Source organism: Hyla sarda, chromosome 13 (assembly GCF_029499605.1).
Source record: "Hyla sarda isolate aHylSar1 chromosome 13, aHylSar1.hap1, whole genome shotgun sequence".
In the NCBI taxonomy this organism is placed as follows: Eukaryota; Metazoa; Chordata; class Amphibia; order Anura; family Hylidae; genus Hyla; species Hyla sarda.
The window spans coordinates 14046346-14064404 of NC_079201.1; the positions used below are offsets into that span (position 1 = coordinate 14046346).

Consider the following 18059-nt stretch of genomic DNA (forward strand, 5'->3'; position numbering starts at 1 on the left):
TGCTAGGCACAGGGGGTGTGATGGGAAGTCTGAGGCTAGCATTCAAGTTCCTGCCCATCTTAATATTCAGTCAAATATATAGTCGACCAAACAGTAAAACCCCTATATCTCAAGAGCAAAGAGGACATATCAAAAGAGCAAATACACTGTTGGAATAAGGACTCTCAAAGCTATACATTAAATAAAAAAATAAAAATTTAAAACTATTTTTGGACCCCTAGAGTTATGGGGTAAAAAACTAAGTGATGCTTCCATAAGTGCCTTAGATGGGAATTAAAGAGGACCTGCAGTCAGCAGGTCCTCTTTAGAGATGTCGCGAATTGTTCCCGGCAAACGTAGCAAGTTCGCGTTCACATCGCCGGGCGAACATATGTGAAGTTCGATTCACCCCCTATACTTTAACATTGCCGTAAACTTTGACCCTGTGAGTCAGCAGACACATTACAGCCAATCAGCAGCAGTCCCTCCCTTCCAGACCCTCCTACCTCCTGCATGGACGCCATTTTACCCTCATTCGGCATGCTGCAGGCTTAGAAAGTGGAGGGACAGAGAAGCTGCTCCTGCTGTAATAGGGAAAGCGATAGCTAGGTTGCTGCTAGGTGGTGTATTCAGGGTCCACTTTACTCCTAAAGCACTAGTGTAACATCTGCTTTAAGGACAGCACCCAAAAAAGCCCTTTTTAGGGCTCAAATATCAGTCCGTGTGTCTTGCAACAGCTGGAGGCACCCTGGTTGGGAGGGAACCGCTGGTTAAAAGGGGTACTCCGGTGTAAAACTTAAGTTCCTTCAAGTAACTAACTACAGTATTAAAAGGTTGCCAGTGGAGTTCCCCTTTTAAGCAGAGGTCCCCAACCAGGGTGCCTCCAGCAGTTGCAAGACACACGGACTGAACTTATAGGAAAGGGCTATAAGTTCAGTCCGTGTGTCTTGCAACTGCTGGAGGCACCCTGGTTGGGGACCTCTGCTTAAAAGGGGAACTCCACTGGCAACCTTTTTTGCTCATTGTCACTCCAGTGCAAATCACATTTGGTGTGACAGTTGTTCAAATAAAATAATAAAAATACCTTTTTTGGCTGTGAAATAAAACCAGTGCTGCCTAAAGGGGGGCTCTAACTATGTGCTGCCTAATATGGGGGACTCTATGTGCTGCCTAAAGGGGGAATCTAAATATGTGCTGCCTAAAGGGGGCTCTATGTGCTTCCTAAAGGGGGGCTCTAAATATGTGCTGCCTAAAGGGGGGCTCTAACTATATGCTGCCTAATATGGGGGAATCTATGTGCTGCCTAAAGGGGGAATCTAAATATGTGCTGCCTAAAGGGGGGCTCTAACTATGTGCTGCCTAATATGGGGGAATCTATGTGCTGCCTAAAGGGAGGCTCTAACTATGTGCTGCCTAATATGGGGGAATCTATGTGCTGCCTAAAGGGGGGCTCTATGTGCTGCCTAAAGGGGGCTCTAACTATGTGCTGCCTAATATGGGGGAATCTATGTGCTGCCTAAAGGGAGGCTCTAACTATGTGCTGCCTAAAATGGGGGAATCTATGTGCTGCCTAAAGGGGGGATCTAACTATGTGCTGCCTAAAGGGGGGGATCTAAATATGTGCTGCCTAATATGGGGAATCTATGTGCTGCCTAAAGGGGGGGCTCTAACTATGTGCTGCCTAAAGGGGGGATCTAAATATGTGCTGCCTAATATGGGGGGCTCTATGTGCTGCCTAAAGGGGGCTAAAGCACGTTATTCCAAACCATTTAGGAATAATAGGTGATTTATGCCCTTTATGGATTAAAACCAGACTCTGCATCAACTATGTAATTTTCCATGGGAGTTTTGCCATGGATCCCCCTCCGGCACGCCACAGTCCAGGTATTAGTCCCCTTGAAACAACTTTTAAATCACTATTGTGGCCAGAAAGATTCCCTGTGGGTTCTAAAATTCGCCTGCCCATTGAAGTCAATGGCGGTTCGCCCGGTTCGCGAACATTTGCGGAAGTTCGAGTTCGCCGTTCGCGAACCGAAAATGTTATGTTCGCGACATCACTAGTCCTCTTTAATTCCCATCTAAGGCACTTATGGAAGCATCACTTAGTTTTTTTTGTCCCCATAACTCTAAGCTTTTACATTATAGGGTAAGAACATGATGGCTGGAAATTGGCAAGAGGGCCGCCAGCGGAGCCCCTTCTCCCTATCAGTGTTGGTCTCATAGGTGGGACCCAAACCTACTGGGCATTTATGTCACATACTGATCTTATCACCCCTGTGTATATAGTACGTGATGCCCCCCGCCAACTTATCTCCTATGAAATCCACAATCATTGAAAAAGTATACCGTGTTGAGAAGTGCTTGTGCTTTATCATCAGTATACTCCCTAATAAAGGATTACAGTGGGGCACCCTATCATGTGGGCTGTGGGGGGTCATGATGTCATGGCCACGCCCCTCATGATTTCACCCCACGCCCCATCAATGCAAGTCTATGGGAAGGGGCGTGGCAGCGCCACGCCCCCTCCCATAGACTTGCATTGATGGGGCGTGGGGTGACATAATGAGGGGCGTGGCCGTGACGTCAAGACCCCCGCAGCCCACGCGTTCGGAAAAACAAAATGCTCCGAACGCTAGGGCAGTGGAGAACCCCTTTAAGGGGCTTCATAGCTAAAAAAAATCAAAATGGAGAATTTTGTAACAAAATGTTTCGAACGCTGGAGCAATGGAGTACCCCCTTTAAGACTACGTACACCCTGTTTATTGTCCATGAATGACCTCCAATAATGAAAACAGTTGTACTTCATCTACCATACATGATTATCATGCCTCCTTATAGTATTTGCATATTCTAGGTGTTGTCATGGACGGAATGGAAATTTCAACAAGTAGGCTACGGGCTATAAGATAGTTGGAATACCCAGCACCAGTGAAGCACTGTTATAATATAAAGAACAATGGTTTATTGTATTACACCATTCAAAACTGAGGCCACAAGACATCCCAGCCGCTTGTAAACCTCCATATAATACATATAATTATGTGTAATGACTGTATTTGGAGAGCGTTTACCATGTGACTCTCCGATGTGCAGTTCTAGGCTGGACATTTTTCCAGTAGGCTCTTTCATTTTGTAAGGTTTTTGTTATTTGGCTTATACAGACAATACCACGTCATCCGGTAAAGTGTACGAGCACTGATAAAGTCCCATAATTGTCGCTCTGCTGCCCCCTTTATATATTACTAAAGGTGCCCATACAAATAATGGATAAGTTGTCACACCACCCAACGTTGGCGGGACCAGCTGACTGACTAACGTGTACACTCCTTGCTGTGGGGTATTCCCTGTTATTAGTGTTTGTACCTGTGTTTGCTGTGTGTCTTGTATCCCGACCTTCTGCTTGTTTCTTGAACACTCTCCTGCCTGCCATCGTGTACCTTGTTGTCCTACTTGGTGTAACACTTGACTGCCTTCTAACCATTCTTCAGCCTAACTTTTTGTTTCTCTGCTACATCCTGGTTCTGACTCCTGCTTGCCTGACCTTGTTTGTCTGTGTTCCTGCTTCCTTCCTGGATTTGTACTCCAGCCTGTTTCCTGGCTAACCCTTTGCTCTTTTGACCATTCATATGATGTGCACTTATCCAGAATAGGGAACGTTGCCCAGTTGGGGATCTGTTGCCTAGTGCGGATTGTCGAGTAGGAAGGGACTAGGGCTCAGGGCTGCACTTATCCATGTCTACCATTACAGTGGAGGTCTTAAAGGTCCTCCTGGCTCTGTGTTCAGTTCTTTATTCCTTGAATTTACTTCTTCTGTTAGATATAATGTGGAATTATAGAGCAACAAGACTTTGATGCTGCAGAGCACCCGGGACCTGCTATCCAAATGACCTTGGCATAGCTGAATCCTGGGATTTCTAAGATCCCCATATTGATGGCTTATTCTTAAGATGGGCAATCTACTGTATATCTGATAGTAAAGAGTGGGGGAGAGTCAACTACTACCGAACTAGTAGTACCCACGCCTAATGCTGCTACCTTCTCATGGACCACATGGCCCCATACACCACCATACCAAACAATTAATAGCCGCTGTTCAGACTGTTGTCTTGTTCACCAGTCACCCCTTAAAGCATTAGACCTCATTCACAAGACGTAGATTCCTTGCGGAAATTGCATGCAGCCACCTCATATTGATTTCAATGGGAATTTCATTGGTCGGGTCACACGTTGAAACGTAACATGTTCGATCTTCTGGTGACCTTGTCTACCAATGGGCTGGCGCTTATGTAGGCAGAAGATTTCTAACTAACTATCCCTCAGTACTATGAGTGCTTGATGTTGGTTGTATGCCAATCGGTAGAATGTAGACCACAGTTTTGGACTATAGGGTATGCTCCTACGTACTGTATAGGCTGCTAATTTTATCTTGTCAATTATATGTTTTGTTCAACTACTTATTACACAGCAGAAAATCTGCAGCATATACAAGGCATGTTGAGCGTGTGTTTACACATGAATAGCTGAACACAGATATTTTAGCTGGTTCTTAGGCCCTGACATCATTCCCACACATTCCACCCTATTAAATCTTGATTTTTCCAAATAGTCTTTACAGAATCCTCACTCTTTTACAATGCTATAGGCCATTGTTTTCCCAACCAGTGTGCCCCCAGCATGCCCATCCAAAGGCTGTCTGGGCATGCTGGGAGTTGTACTTTTGCAACAGCTGGAGGCACATCTGTGATGTCATTATGCCGGCACAGAGATCCCATTCCTGTGGCTCACATGCTGCAAGCAAGAAGAGGTGGGGAGAGCTGCTAGTGGGAATGTGGATTAGGTAAGTATAATAGATTTTTTTTTTGTTACTTTGTTTGGGGCACTGTGATCATTTGTGTGGCACAGGGGGGCATTATTACAATTTGAGTCTTGACTATGTGAATGCAAGCTGAGCCGATCTACCTCCTCCAAAGGATCCACACTGTTCCTGAAAAGTTAAATCTAGGCTTTTCTCTTATATAAAGTTATGGACAGCTGTCCCTTATAATTCTACTACCACATGTAAACAGTGCTGCCTCTTGAATGTAATCCCCCCCTCCCTTAGAGATGGTGAAAAACATATCCCCTACGGGGGGGGGGGGGGGGGTCCAACCGCGGGGGCCCTCTGAGATCACCTGTACAAAGTCCCTCTCCCCTGGAGTGGCACGTCATGACCCCCACACAAAGTGGGAGCCGATAAGCCCGCTCCATATATTTCCAAAGGAAAGCCGTTTGGTTATCTTCGGCTCTCCCATAGAGCTATATGAGTGGGGGTCCTGCTTCGTGCGGGGGTCGTGATGCACTGCCACTGCTCCTGGGGAAATCCGGGGCTCTGAACAAGAGATCGCAGGGGGCCCGAGCGGTCGAAGCCCCCGCGATCTAGTGGATACATTTTTTCACCACAAGACTTTTCTTTTAAGCTTGTCATCATCATCATCATCATCGTTATCTGAAGTTTAGTTCATAGAGTAACCCTTTCCTTGCTGAGCTGTTATTTCTAGATTTCTGCTTAAATAGTACCTTACAAAGCCAGTGCACCCCTCCCACATGCCATTTATAGTGTACTGTAAATCATGCTCCAACCCAGTTCCAGCCTCTTCTCTCTGTGCACTTTCATGAGCACCAGGTCATGCTATAGCAGTGCTATGTTGCGTGTGTATGCTGTGCTGTCATTGCCCAGACAATTAAGGGAAAGAAAATCCCTGTGTGTGTACTGCTGGGAAACAAACCAGCTATGGTCTTGTCCTTTGAAATGTAGAGAATGAGGAATAGCTGTGTGCCATGGCCCGGTAGCAGCAGTGAGAGCCATTTGAGGGTACTCCTGTGACCTACCCTTCAGGATATCTGGTTCAGAAGACTTGGAGCAGGGGCCTCAGTCACGACATAGCAGCCACGCCCCCTCGTTGATGTCATGTCTACACCCTTCCATTGATGTCACGCCCCCTCCCATAGACATCAATGAAGGGAGCATGGCATGACTTCACGAGGGGGCGTGGCTGTGACATCACAACCGCAGCCCCTGCTCCAAGCCTTCTGAACCTTATGTTCAGTGGCAGTGGAGTACCCCTTTAAATCACCTTGTCATCATTAAAATTCTATGCTGCATGTATATGCTGTGCTGTCATTGGCCAGGCAATTAAGGGAAAGAAAATCCCTGTGTGTGTACTGCTTATAAACAAACCAGCTATGGTCTTGTCCTTTGAAATGTAGAGAATGAGGAATAGCTGTGCACCATGGCTCGGTTGCAGTAGTGAGAGCCATTAAAGGGGTACTCCTGTGCCCCAGCCTTCTGGACATCTGGTTCAGAAGACTTGGAGCAGGGGCCGCAGTTGCAACATAGTGGCCACGCCCCTTTGTGACGTCACGTCCACACCCCTCCATTGATGTCTATGGGAGGGGGCGTGACTTCACAAGGGGGCGTGGCTGTGATGTCACGACTGCGGTCCCTGCTCCTAGCCTTCTGAACCTAATGTTCAGAAGGTTGGGGCAGCGGAGTACCCCTTTAAATCACCTTTGTCATCTTAAAATTCTATGTTGCGTGTATGTATTGCTGTCATTGGCCAGACAATTATGGGAAAGAAAATCCCTGTGTGTGTACTGCTGGGAAACAAACCAGCTATGGCTGGGGCAGCGGAGTACCCCTTTAAATTACCTTGTCATCATTAAAATTCTTTTGAAACGACTGGTATCGTCAACTAATAAATGTTGTTTAACAGGGAGCATGTATAAACACGTACCCAGCTAGTATGATGACAGAGGGTACTAGTCATGTGTCTGCCAATGCACCGGTATGGTGACCAATGGGAAGGAATCATAAGCAAAGTCTCTGTGTGGTAGGAAGCAGGGTCATTTTTCTTTTATGGTGGCAGCGGATCCCTTTATCTGCAGATTGGAGAGATTTTGCCATGTTGGATTACATTGTGACCTACAGTGATAAGGTAGAAAGTGGCTTATTGCGACAGAGAACGCGGTGAAACCATCTGTAAAGCTGAGAATTACTGGATTAATTACGGGATGAGATCATCGCTGAGTCACTTGTTTGAGTCTTATGTCTGCAAGGAAGGAAACAGAAAACTTTGCAGAATTCCATAGGCTTGAAAAACCTGATAAAATAGTGTAATATTAATATTTCTACCTAGGCGAACTATGGCGCTCACCCCACAATCTATTACATTTTTACAGAGGAAATATATATATATATGCTCCTTGATATCTTATCCCAGGATAGGGGACAAGTGTCTGATTGCAGTAGGCCCGGCCGCTGGAACTGTCGCAGTCTTGCAATATACTGCCCAGCACCCCGATAATCTGTAAATAAACGGATTACCAGGGTATAAACGGACTGCTGGCGACCATAGCCATAAGTTGTGCCCGTCACACCTCCTCTATATAGTTCTATGGTAGATACAGAGATACGCAAATGCTGTATCTCCTTCTCTTCCAAATACATGAATGGAGGGGGTGTGATGACTACGGCTGCTCCGAAGCCTAGCACAGCTGACATTCTAGATGCCGGGGCGCCGGGCTGGAGATCGCAGGGTTCCCAGCAGTCAGAACCCCTACACGATCAGACATCTTATTTACTATCCTTTGGATAGTGGATAAAATGTCTAGGACCGGAGTACCCCTTTAAAGCATAGCTAAGATGTGTGTTTAAATCTCCAGGCAACTTTGTAGCCTGAGACTTGCCCGCTACTGAGACTTGCATGGATCTTCTGGCAAATCTTTATTCTGATCTTTTTAGCATCGGAAAAGTCTCTGGCTACGAAGTTCTCGGAAATTTAATCAAGTATCCTGCCACTTGACCAACATTGGATTCACGCATTAATGGAGTTATGTGATAGGGGTCAATGGGTTATTTATAGTGCTGGGCCCAAGAAAAGAAAAAACATACTTACCTAGCCCCGTTCCCCTGCAGCTCCCATTTGTCTCAGTCTGGTGCAGCAATCTTCTGTCTTCTTCCTGCTTTTGAGACAAGCACTTGGTACAGGACCTGCAGCTCAGCCTATCATCGGAAGGTCCTGCAACAAGTGCAGAAGCAGGAGGAAGACAGAAGATCGGGGGGTTTGAACAGAGCGAAATAGGGGACTGGGGATAGGTAAGTATAGCTTATTTATTTTTCTATTTTTGACAGGGCCCAGCACTATATTATTTTTACATTAACACTGAAAGAAGTGGCTTATATGCAGAATAGGAAATACTTTCTTCTCAGGGTTAGAAGCCATGTTTTTCTAACCTCTTCTAACCCGATTACTTCTTGTTGGATAAACATGCGATCTCCTTACTCACTAAGCATTAATTAGAATCATGGTCTAAGTTATATACAGTATATTTTAATACTATATCCCATGCACTTCCTACTAAAAGATGCACTGTCCTGGGTTCCCATTTTTTTAAGACAGGGATCCAGACTGTTATCTTCTATGCAAAAAAGTCATATAAACAGACATCTTTATGGGTATCCATCTAACATTATATAGGGGGAGATTTATCAAAACCTGTCCAGAGGAAAAGTTGTCCAGTTGCCCATAGCAACCAATCAGATCGCTTCTTTCATTTTGCAGAGGTTTTGTAAAAAATAAAAGAAGCGAGCTGATTGGTTGCTATGGGCAACTGGGCAACTTTTCCTCTGAACGGGTTTTGATAAATCTCCCCCTATATTTTTATTACACCAATCTGGAGCCATATGTATGGTTATGATGACATCTCTTTGTAGACCTTCTTCGACTATAGACCAGGTGTTCCTAACCAGAGTACAGTAAGAACCCGCCAGGTGTGCCTCAGCAGTCTGGTGGGGAAGATGGCGGCAGGACATGCTAGGGCCCCTGTGGTTTATCACCCGTAGCTTGGTCCTAGCATGTCCAAGCTGTAAGGTCTCCAGCTGCTTCCGACCTCTAGTAATGTTGCCTGCAGTCACTAGAGGCTGGAAGCTTCTCCTTCTCTGGGACATGCACGATGAAGTCAAGCTAACCACAGGGGAGGGTGTCTATCTACAGGGAGAAAGCTGTCTACAAGGTGATCCTACCTACAGGGGGGTTCTACAGTTAGGGGCAAATTACCTAAATGGTCCTACGTATACAGTGATCCCCCGACCTACGATGGCCCCGACATACGATAATTTCAACATACGATGGGCTCTCAGAAGCCATTGCATGTTGAAGGCAGCATCAACATACGCTGCTTTTGTATGTCGGGGCCATCGCATAGATGGCTATCCGGCAGCGCAGACTGCTTCAGCTGCCACCGGATAGCCGTTTAATGTGCCCCATGTGCTCTGGTGAGTGTCACTCACCTGTCCTCACCGCTCCGGACTGTCCTCTTCAGGCTCCACTGCATAGCCGTCGCTCTTCTTCTTCGTCATCACGTCGGCGTGCACGCCGTCCCGTCATCCAATAGGAGCAGCGTGCGCAGCGACGTGATGACGACGATGGAAAGTGACGATCCAGGGCAGTAGTGACAGTCTGGAGTGGCGGGGACACCCCAGGGACGTGATGACTGCGACGATCCAGGGAAGCGGTGACGGTCCGGACACGAGTATAATTTCTATATTATTATTGCACGGATCCCTCAACATATGATGGATTCAATTGACGATGGTTCATTTGGAACGAATTACAATCGTATGTTGAGGGACCACTGTAGAGGGAAAACTATCTATGGGGCAGCCCTACATCTGGGGAGAGAACTATCTACAGGTGGTAAACTGCATAAGAGGGTGTGTCCTGCGGTAAAATCGTTACCAGGAGGTGTGCCCTGAGCTGAAAAAGGTTAGAAAACACTGCCATAGACAAAGGGTGTTAAAGGAGTATTCCGGCTTTGTACATCTTTTCCCGCCACTGGGGACCCCCGCGATCTCTGTGCAGCCTCCAGCATTCTGCGTCGGGCGCTGCCTCCGAGACAGGGACGTGACGTCACGACCATGCCCCCCCTAGTGACGTCACGACACGCCCCCTCCATTCATGTCTATGGGAGGGGGCGTGACGGATGTCACGCCCCCTCCCATAGACATGAATGGAGGGGGCGTGTATCAACAGGGAACAGTTACAGACATTGTGTGTATGGAGGGTATAACAATCATCGCCAGAGAAATTACCTGCTTTTTACACACTAGAACTGAATACAACTAAACTTTTTATGAATTGAGGCAAATTATGAAAACAACTAAACGAACAAACAGCAAGACCCTGTGTGTATATAGTTATAGCATATACCTAACTACATATCCATTGCCTATAGACACCTGCTATCTGTGAGTCCTAAGTGCACCTGCAATATGCATTCAGGATACTTATTTACAGGAGTTCAGCTGATTATTAAAACATGAACACTGCCCCCCCCCCCACGTGTTTCACCACACATCGTGGTGTCCTCAGGGGTAATAAACAATATTAATAGGCATTCTAAGTGCATACTGCAGATGCACTTAAGTCTCTCAGTTGCCGATGACCAATGAAGATGTAGTTAGGTATATTCTATATATATATACTCTTTTATAGATATTTAGGCTCAATTCATTAAAAATAAAAGTTTTATTCATTTTTAGGGGATAACTTTAATATGGATTCTTAAAGGGGTACTCCGCCCCTAGACATCTTATCCCCTATCCAAAGGATAGGGGATAAGATGTCAGATCGCCGGGGTCCCGCTGCTGGGGACCCCGGGGATCGCTGGTGGAGGACCCCGCTATCATTACTGTGCAGAGCTAGATCGCTCTGCACGTAATGACGGGCAATACACGGGCCGGAGCATCGTTATGTCACGGCTCCGCCCCTCGTGACGTCACGGCCCGCACCTTTCAATACAAGTCTATGGGAGGGGGCGTGGCGGTCGTCACGCCCCCGGCCATAGACTTGCATTACAGGGACGGGCCGTGATGTCATGAGGGGCGGAGACATGACGTCACGCTGCTCCGGCCCCTGTATCACCCGTCATTACGCACAGAGCCTACTCGCCGCAGCGGCGATCCCCGGGATCCCCAGCAGCGGGACCGCGGCGATCTAACATCTTATCCCCTATCCTTTGGATAGGGGATAAGATGCCAGGGGCGGAGTACCCCTTTAAAGATATTATTTTATAATGAATCTATATGACAAAAATAAGTGATGGAATTTCCCACAATGCGAGTTACTGACAGGTTGCTACTACCACTTGCTTGTTGCTACCAAAGAGATTTGTCATCCCACGGCTGGCATAGCAACAGTCACATAACATGACGCAACCGCTTCAGTAGCGACTAATAATCATCATTTTCTACTCCATGACTTTTTATTGGATATTAGTCATGTTACAACAATGTTGCATGTACTCTTCAATAGCAACTGGTACACAGTCCATATAGTCGTTGACAGATGTCCATGCAAATTTTATAAGATTTTAATGGAAATGTACTGCTTTAAGTAGACCCAGTCCAGAACTGTGTCACTTAGATTTCCTTTCTTTGGGATATTATGTAATGGAGCAACACAAAGTAGTCCATCATTTGGAAGTGGAACAAAATATAAAAAATCTGAAAAATTGAGTGCATATGTATGCAGCTCCTTTGCTATGGAACCCCTAACAAAAGTCAAGTGCGACCAATTGCCTTTCATGCCTAGTCATTAGTAAATAGGGGCCACCTGTCTGCAATTTAATCTCAGTACAAATACATTTGTTGTGTGCAGGCCTCAGAGTTTGTTAGAGAGCAGTACTGAACAAACAGCAGCATGAAGACCAAGGAGCTCACCAAACTGTTCAGAAATGATAAAAAGATGGATGGAGCCAAATACAGGGCAATCCTAGAATAAAATCTGATGCAGTCCGCAAAAGACATGAAACTGGGCCGGAGGTTCATCTTTCAGCAGGACAAGGACCATAAACCTATAACCAGAGCTACAATGGAATGGCTTAGATCCAAAGCATGTTATGTCCTAAATTGCCTTGTCACACACCAGACCTGAATCAAGTCCAAAGGGAGGGGGGGGGGGGGGGGGGAAGGGTACGTATGCAAGGGGTATGTTTACACTACGTTTTTTTAACTGAATCTCAGCTCGCAGAATTCTATGAGCGGAGATTCCATCCTGGCGGCCGCCGCCGAAATACTTCGGCGGTAGGACCACACAGCACTGCGCCGTCACCATTGATGGCTATGCAGTGCTCGCGGACTTCTGCGCAAAGAATGAACATGTTCCTTCTTTGCGCAGAACAATTTCAGCGGTGGAATTGTTTGCCGCTGAAATTGCTCAGTGTGAACAGGTATTGCGGAAGACCCATTCACACTGATGTATATGTTCACAGCGCATAATTCCGCTCACGGAATTCCACTCACGGAATTACGTGGGAATTACATAGTGTAAACATACCCTAAGTGTCTAAACTACACTGCTGAAAAAAATAAAGGGAACACTAAGATAACACATCCTAGATCTGAATGAATGAACTAATCGTTTGAAATACTTTCCTCTTTACATAGTTGAATGTGCTGACAACAAAATCCCACATAAATTATCAATGGAAATCAAATGTATGAACCCATGGAGGTCTGAATATGGAGTCACACTCAAAATCACAGTGGAAAACCCCACTACAGGCTGATCCAACTTTATGTAATGTCCTTAATACAAGTCACAATGAGGCTCAGTAGTGTGTGTGGCCTCCACGTGCCCGTATGACCTCCCTACAATGCCTGGGCATGCTCCTGATGAGGTGGAGGATGGTCTCCTGAGGGATGTCCTCCCAGACCTGGACTAAAGCATCCGCCAACTCCTGGACAGTCTGTGGTGGATGGAGCGAGACGTCCCAGATGTGCTCAATCGGATTCAGGTCTGGGGAACGGGCGGCCAGTCCATAGCATCAATGCCTTCCTCTTGTAGGAACTGCTGACACACTCCAGCCACATGAGGTCTAGCATTGTCTTGCATTAGGAGGGACCCAGGGCCAACCGCACCAGCATATGGTCTCACAAGGGGTCTGAGGATCTCATCTCGGTACCTAATGGCAGTCAGGTTACCTCTGGCAAGCACATGGAGGGCTGTATGGCCCCCCAAAGAAATGCCACCCCACACCATTACTGACCCACCGCCAAACCGCTCATGCTGGAGAATGTTGCAGGCAGCAGAACGTTCTCCACGGCGTCTCCAGACTCTGTCATGTCTGTCACATGTGCTCAGTGTGAACCTGCTTTCATCTGTGAAGAGCACAGGGCACCAGTGGTTAATTTGCCAACCTTGGTATTCTCTGTCAAATGTCCTGCATGGTGTTGTGCTGTAAGCACAACCCCCACCTGTGGACGTCGAGCCCTCTTACCACCCTCATGGAGTCTGTTTCTGACCGTTTGAGTGGACACATGCACATTTGTGGCCTGCTGGAGGTCATTTTGCAGGGCTCTGGCAGTACTCCTCCTGCTCCTCCTTGCACAAAGGCGGAAGTAGCGGTCCTGCTGCTGGGTTGTTTCCCTGCTATGGCCTCCTCCACGTCTCCTGATGTACTGGCCTGTCTCCTGGTAGCGCCTCCATGCTCTGGACACTACGTTGACAGACACAGCAAACCTTCTTGCCACAGCTCGCATTGATGTGCCATCCTGGATGAGCTGCACTACCTGAGCCACTTGTGTGGGTTGTAGGCTCCATCTCATGCTACCACTAGAGTGAAAGCACCGCCAGCATTCAAAAGTGACTAAAACACCAGCCAGGAAGCATAGGAACTGAGAAGTGCTCTGTGGTCACCACCTGCAGAACCACTCTTTTATTGGGGGTGTCTTGGTAATTGCCTATAATTTCCACCTGTTGTCTGTTCCATTTGCACAACAGCATGTGAAATTGATTGTCAATCAGTGTTGCTTCCTGAGTGGACAGTGTAGACACCCGTAGGTACCAGGGCTCTTCACCCTACACCACCTCTGTCCCAACGACCATGGATGAGTGGAAACCTTCGTATACTAGACAATGCTTCCTAGAATACAACTCTGAGTACATGCCACCCCTCCCCATAGACCTCACATCATCGATATGTACACACAGGGATCGCATCCATTCACAACCTAAATCACATAAACCTTGTCTTCTATGTGACCCACCTTGTGTCATTCTCCTCTAGATCGTCTTCTTCCTCCTGCGCTCAGCGGGAAGCACATCCACCAGGTGAAGTACAAAGTGACAGTAATAGCTTTGTTGTCTGCTGGATGGAATATAAAGCAGAGGAGCAGAGGTGGGGCTTTTTTTTCTTTCTTGCCAACTTAGTCTCGGAGTAGGTGTGGTGATAGATGACTGTGTCCTGTCACGATTTCATCACTTTCATGGTGGAGCACTTTCCTTTTGTATTGTCTTCCGAAAAAAACATAGACAGACAACCACGAGTTGGGATATGTTGAGACAGGACTGAAGTGCTGTCGATTTGTTAAAGTGCCACCTGCCGCAGCAAGTCCATCCCCCTTTGCGGCGGGCTCTGGTGAAAACTAGCGGCACCTTAGACTCCGCTCTCTGGTAAGATCCGAGTCCTCCACCGGTGTTCCTGTCTTTTGAAACGTGAGTGTTACATCCAGGGACTTGGTCAAACACACAGCCAAGGGTCTGGCTTGAGTCAAAGTGGGTAAAATCCGGGTACCATAAAGCATAGTACCGTATACCAGCATAGTACCAGAGTCAGGACCAGGATCAGGAACCAGAGTGGATGTCAGCCAGGCCTGGGTCAACATGGAATCAAAATCAGGAACTACAGGAACACAAGTGCAGAGGAAGACTAATCTGCAGTTAAAGTGGTTATCCAGGATTAGAAAAAAAGATTTGATATCTTCCAAAAACAGCATTGTACCTGTCCTCAGGTTGTGTCTGGTAATATAACTTGGCTCTATGTACTTTAATGGAACTGAGCTGCAATACCACACACAACCTGAGGACAAGGATGGTGTTTTTCGTATCCTGGATTACCCCTTTTAATAACCAGGGCCCAGCAGGGAAGGGCTGATAATTAGTAGGTAGCCAGGGAAATGAGGAGCTGCTTATTAATATCAACTGAGGTGCTGCGGTCTGCTGAAAAGCAAGTAGTAAAGTGGGGGGAGGCCAAGAACCCTGACAACCCTGGACACCATTTGAATGGAGATGGATGGAGTCTTGCCTTATTTTGTTTTTGAATATGTATGGAATCCAAGAGAATGAAGACCTCTCCATAAAAAAACATTAGAGGCAAATGGACATACAGTACCAGTATGGAAACCCTCTTAAGTATGAAACAGAGCCACTTTGTATCCAAAATAAAAGCAGTAGGAAATTCATTTAAATAATTTCTCCTTTAATGGAAAACTCCCAGCATGGCTTGATAGATTCAGCTGTTAGGTCTGGCCATAGGCTTCTGTCTTTGTCAGACATCTTATCCCTGATCGCTGGGGCCCCACCGCTAGCGACCCCCGTGATCTCGGCTGCAGCACCCCAGACATCCGGTGCACGGAGCAAACTTCGCTCCGTGCCGGATGCAGGTAGCCAGGAAAAATGGAGCTGCTTGTTAGTAGCAGTGTTGCTGTCTGATGAGAAGAATGTAGTGGAGCAGGGCAAGGATCAGAACCCTGACAACAGGATAATCTGGACACCATTTGTATGGAGATAAATGGCGTCCAATAGAGTATGCCATGATATTGCTGTTGAATGTGTTCAAAACTACAACTGTTGCAAAACTACAACTTCCAGCATGCCCAGGCTGGGAATACTAAATTGCAGGTAGATAATTGCAGCTTTTGAGGCTACAATTTATGAAAAAATGCCAAGATATTAGAAAGCAATGAGTTGCAAAATGTGGGGGAACTGTTGAATCTGCTATATGTGGGACATCAAAGATCAGACATCGGTAATATAATAGTCGGACTCCTTAGGGGAAATAATATGTTACCGAAACAACTGTATAATAGCTGACCAAAATTTCATGGAGTCTGATAGGGGATAAGATAGGGGATAGGGGATAAGATGTCTGATTGCGGGGGTTACGCTGCCCCGCCATCCGGTTCATGGAGCGAACTTCGCTCCCTGCCGGATGACTGGCGATGCAGAGTGGAGGCTCGTGACGTCACGACCACGCCCCGCTCGTGACATCATGGCCACGCCCCTCAATGCAAGTCTATGGGAGGGGGCGTGACTCCGTCACGCCCCCTCCCATAGACTTGCATTGAGGGGGCGTGGCCGTGACGTAATGAGCAGGGCGGGGTTGTAATGTGACGAGCCTCTGGCACTGCACCCGCGCTCTGAACGAACATCGGGGTAGCAGGGAGATCGCGCGGGTCCTCAGCGATCAGAGTGTCTCCTTGAAGGGGAGTCTTGTAGACCAGTCAATGCTTGATTGGGGAAATAGTATGCAAAGTAGTTCTCCCGAAGGACAACAGCTTGCTCTCTAGTGCCATCTATTGGAGGTAGCAAAGAGTAAAAAATCTAAACATTCAGTTTTTTTTAGTTAGAGGGAGATCCTCTCTTTAGGATCTTCATCTCTTGCCAAAGAGGTCTGTGGTTACGAAGAGCGTATCTCATTCTACAAGGTGTCTTATCCTGCATTATACAGGCAGTTTATGGATTTGAATAGGAACTGTGTAATGATTTATTTCCATGTGGTGGTGCTGCCGGGAAACAAAACTATTTTTGACAGGTTTCCACCAAAATGACATCTGGATGTTGAAGGTCCCAGCAGTTTGACACTTTTTGATCAACTTGTGGTCAAGGAACCCTTCTAAGGAGTAGGGACTGTCCAAAACAGAGAACCACTTGGACACCCCTTCCAATTCCACTAGGTATAGTTCCATGGGATTTTGAAAGAGTCTGATTTGATCGAATATCTTAAAGGGGTACTCCGGTGGAATATTTTTTTTTTTTTAAATCAACTGGTGCCCCCTTCCATAGACTTGCATTGAGGGGGCGGGGCGTGATGTCATGAGGGGCGGGGCTACGATGTCACGAGCTCCCGGCGCTGGCTCCAGCGTTTAGAACAGTTTGTTCCAAATGCTGAACAGCGGAGTATCCCTTTAAAATTGTCACGATGCCGGCTGGCAGGAGGTGGATCCTCTGTGCCAGAGAGGGATTGGCGTGGACCGTGCTAGTGGACCGGTTCTAAGTCACTACTGGTTTTCACCAGAGCCCGCCGCAAAGCGGGATGGTCTTGCTGCGGCGGTAGTGACCAGGTCGTATCCACTAGCAACGGCTCAACCTCTCTGACTGCTGAAGATAGGCGCGGTACAAGGGAGTAGACAGAAGCAAGGTCGGACGTAGCAGAAGGTCGGGGCAGGCAGCAAGGATCGTAGTCAGGGGCAACGGCAGGAGGTCTGGAACACAGGCTAGGAACATACAAGGAAACACTTTCACTGGCACAATGGCAACAAGATCCGGCGAGGGAGTGCAGGGGAAGTGAGGTATACATAGGGAGTGCACAGGTGAACACACTGATTAGAACCACTGCGCCAATCAGCGGCGCAGTGGCCCTTTAAATCGCAGAGACCCGGCGCGCGCGCGCCCTAGGGAGCGGGGCCGCGCGCGCCGGGACAGGACCGACGGAGAGCGAGTCAGGTACGGGAGCCGGGGTGCGCATCGCGAGCGGGCGCCACCCGCATCGCGAATCGCATCCCGGCTGGAGGCGGTATCGCAGCGCACCCGGTCAGTGGATCTGACTGGGGCGCTGCGGGAGCGAGAGTGTAGCGAGCGCTCCGGAGAGGAGCGGGGACCCGGAGCGCTCGGCGTAACAGTACCCCCCCCTTGGGTCTCCCCCTCTTCTTGGAGCCTGAGAACCTGAGGACCAGACTTTTATCTAGGATATTGTCCTCAGGTTCCCAGGATCTCTCTTCAGGACCACAGCCCTCCCAGTCAACCAAAAAGAAGGTTTTTCCTCTGACCTTTTTGGAGGCCAGTATCTCCTTTACAGGAAAGATGTCTGAAGAACCGGAGACAGGAGTGGGAGAGATAAGTTTAGGAGAGAAACGGTTGATGATGAGTGGTTTAAGAAGAGAAACGTGAAAGGCATTAGGAATACGAAGAGAAGGAGGGAGAAGAAGTTTATAAGAGACAGGATTAATCTGGCACAAAATTTTGAAAGGACCAAGATAGCGT

General features: G+C 47.4%; 1 protein-coding gene across 1 annotated transcript in view; it reads right to left on the reverse strand.

Annotated features, from left to right (window-relative positions):
• The window catches only part of LOC130297672 (uncharacterized), a 73688-nt gene extending 59438 nt beyond the window's left edge, over positions 1-14250 (reverse strand). The window contains 1 exon segment of the mRNA XM_056550385.1: positions 14066-14250. Within this exon segment, the coding sequence (XP_056406360.1) occupies positions 14066-14075 (10 nt within the window). The 5' untranslated portion in view covers positions 14076-14250.
• Positions 14251-18059: the final 3809 nt, after the last annotated feature.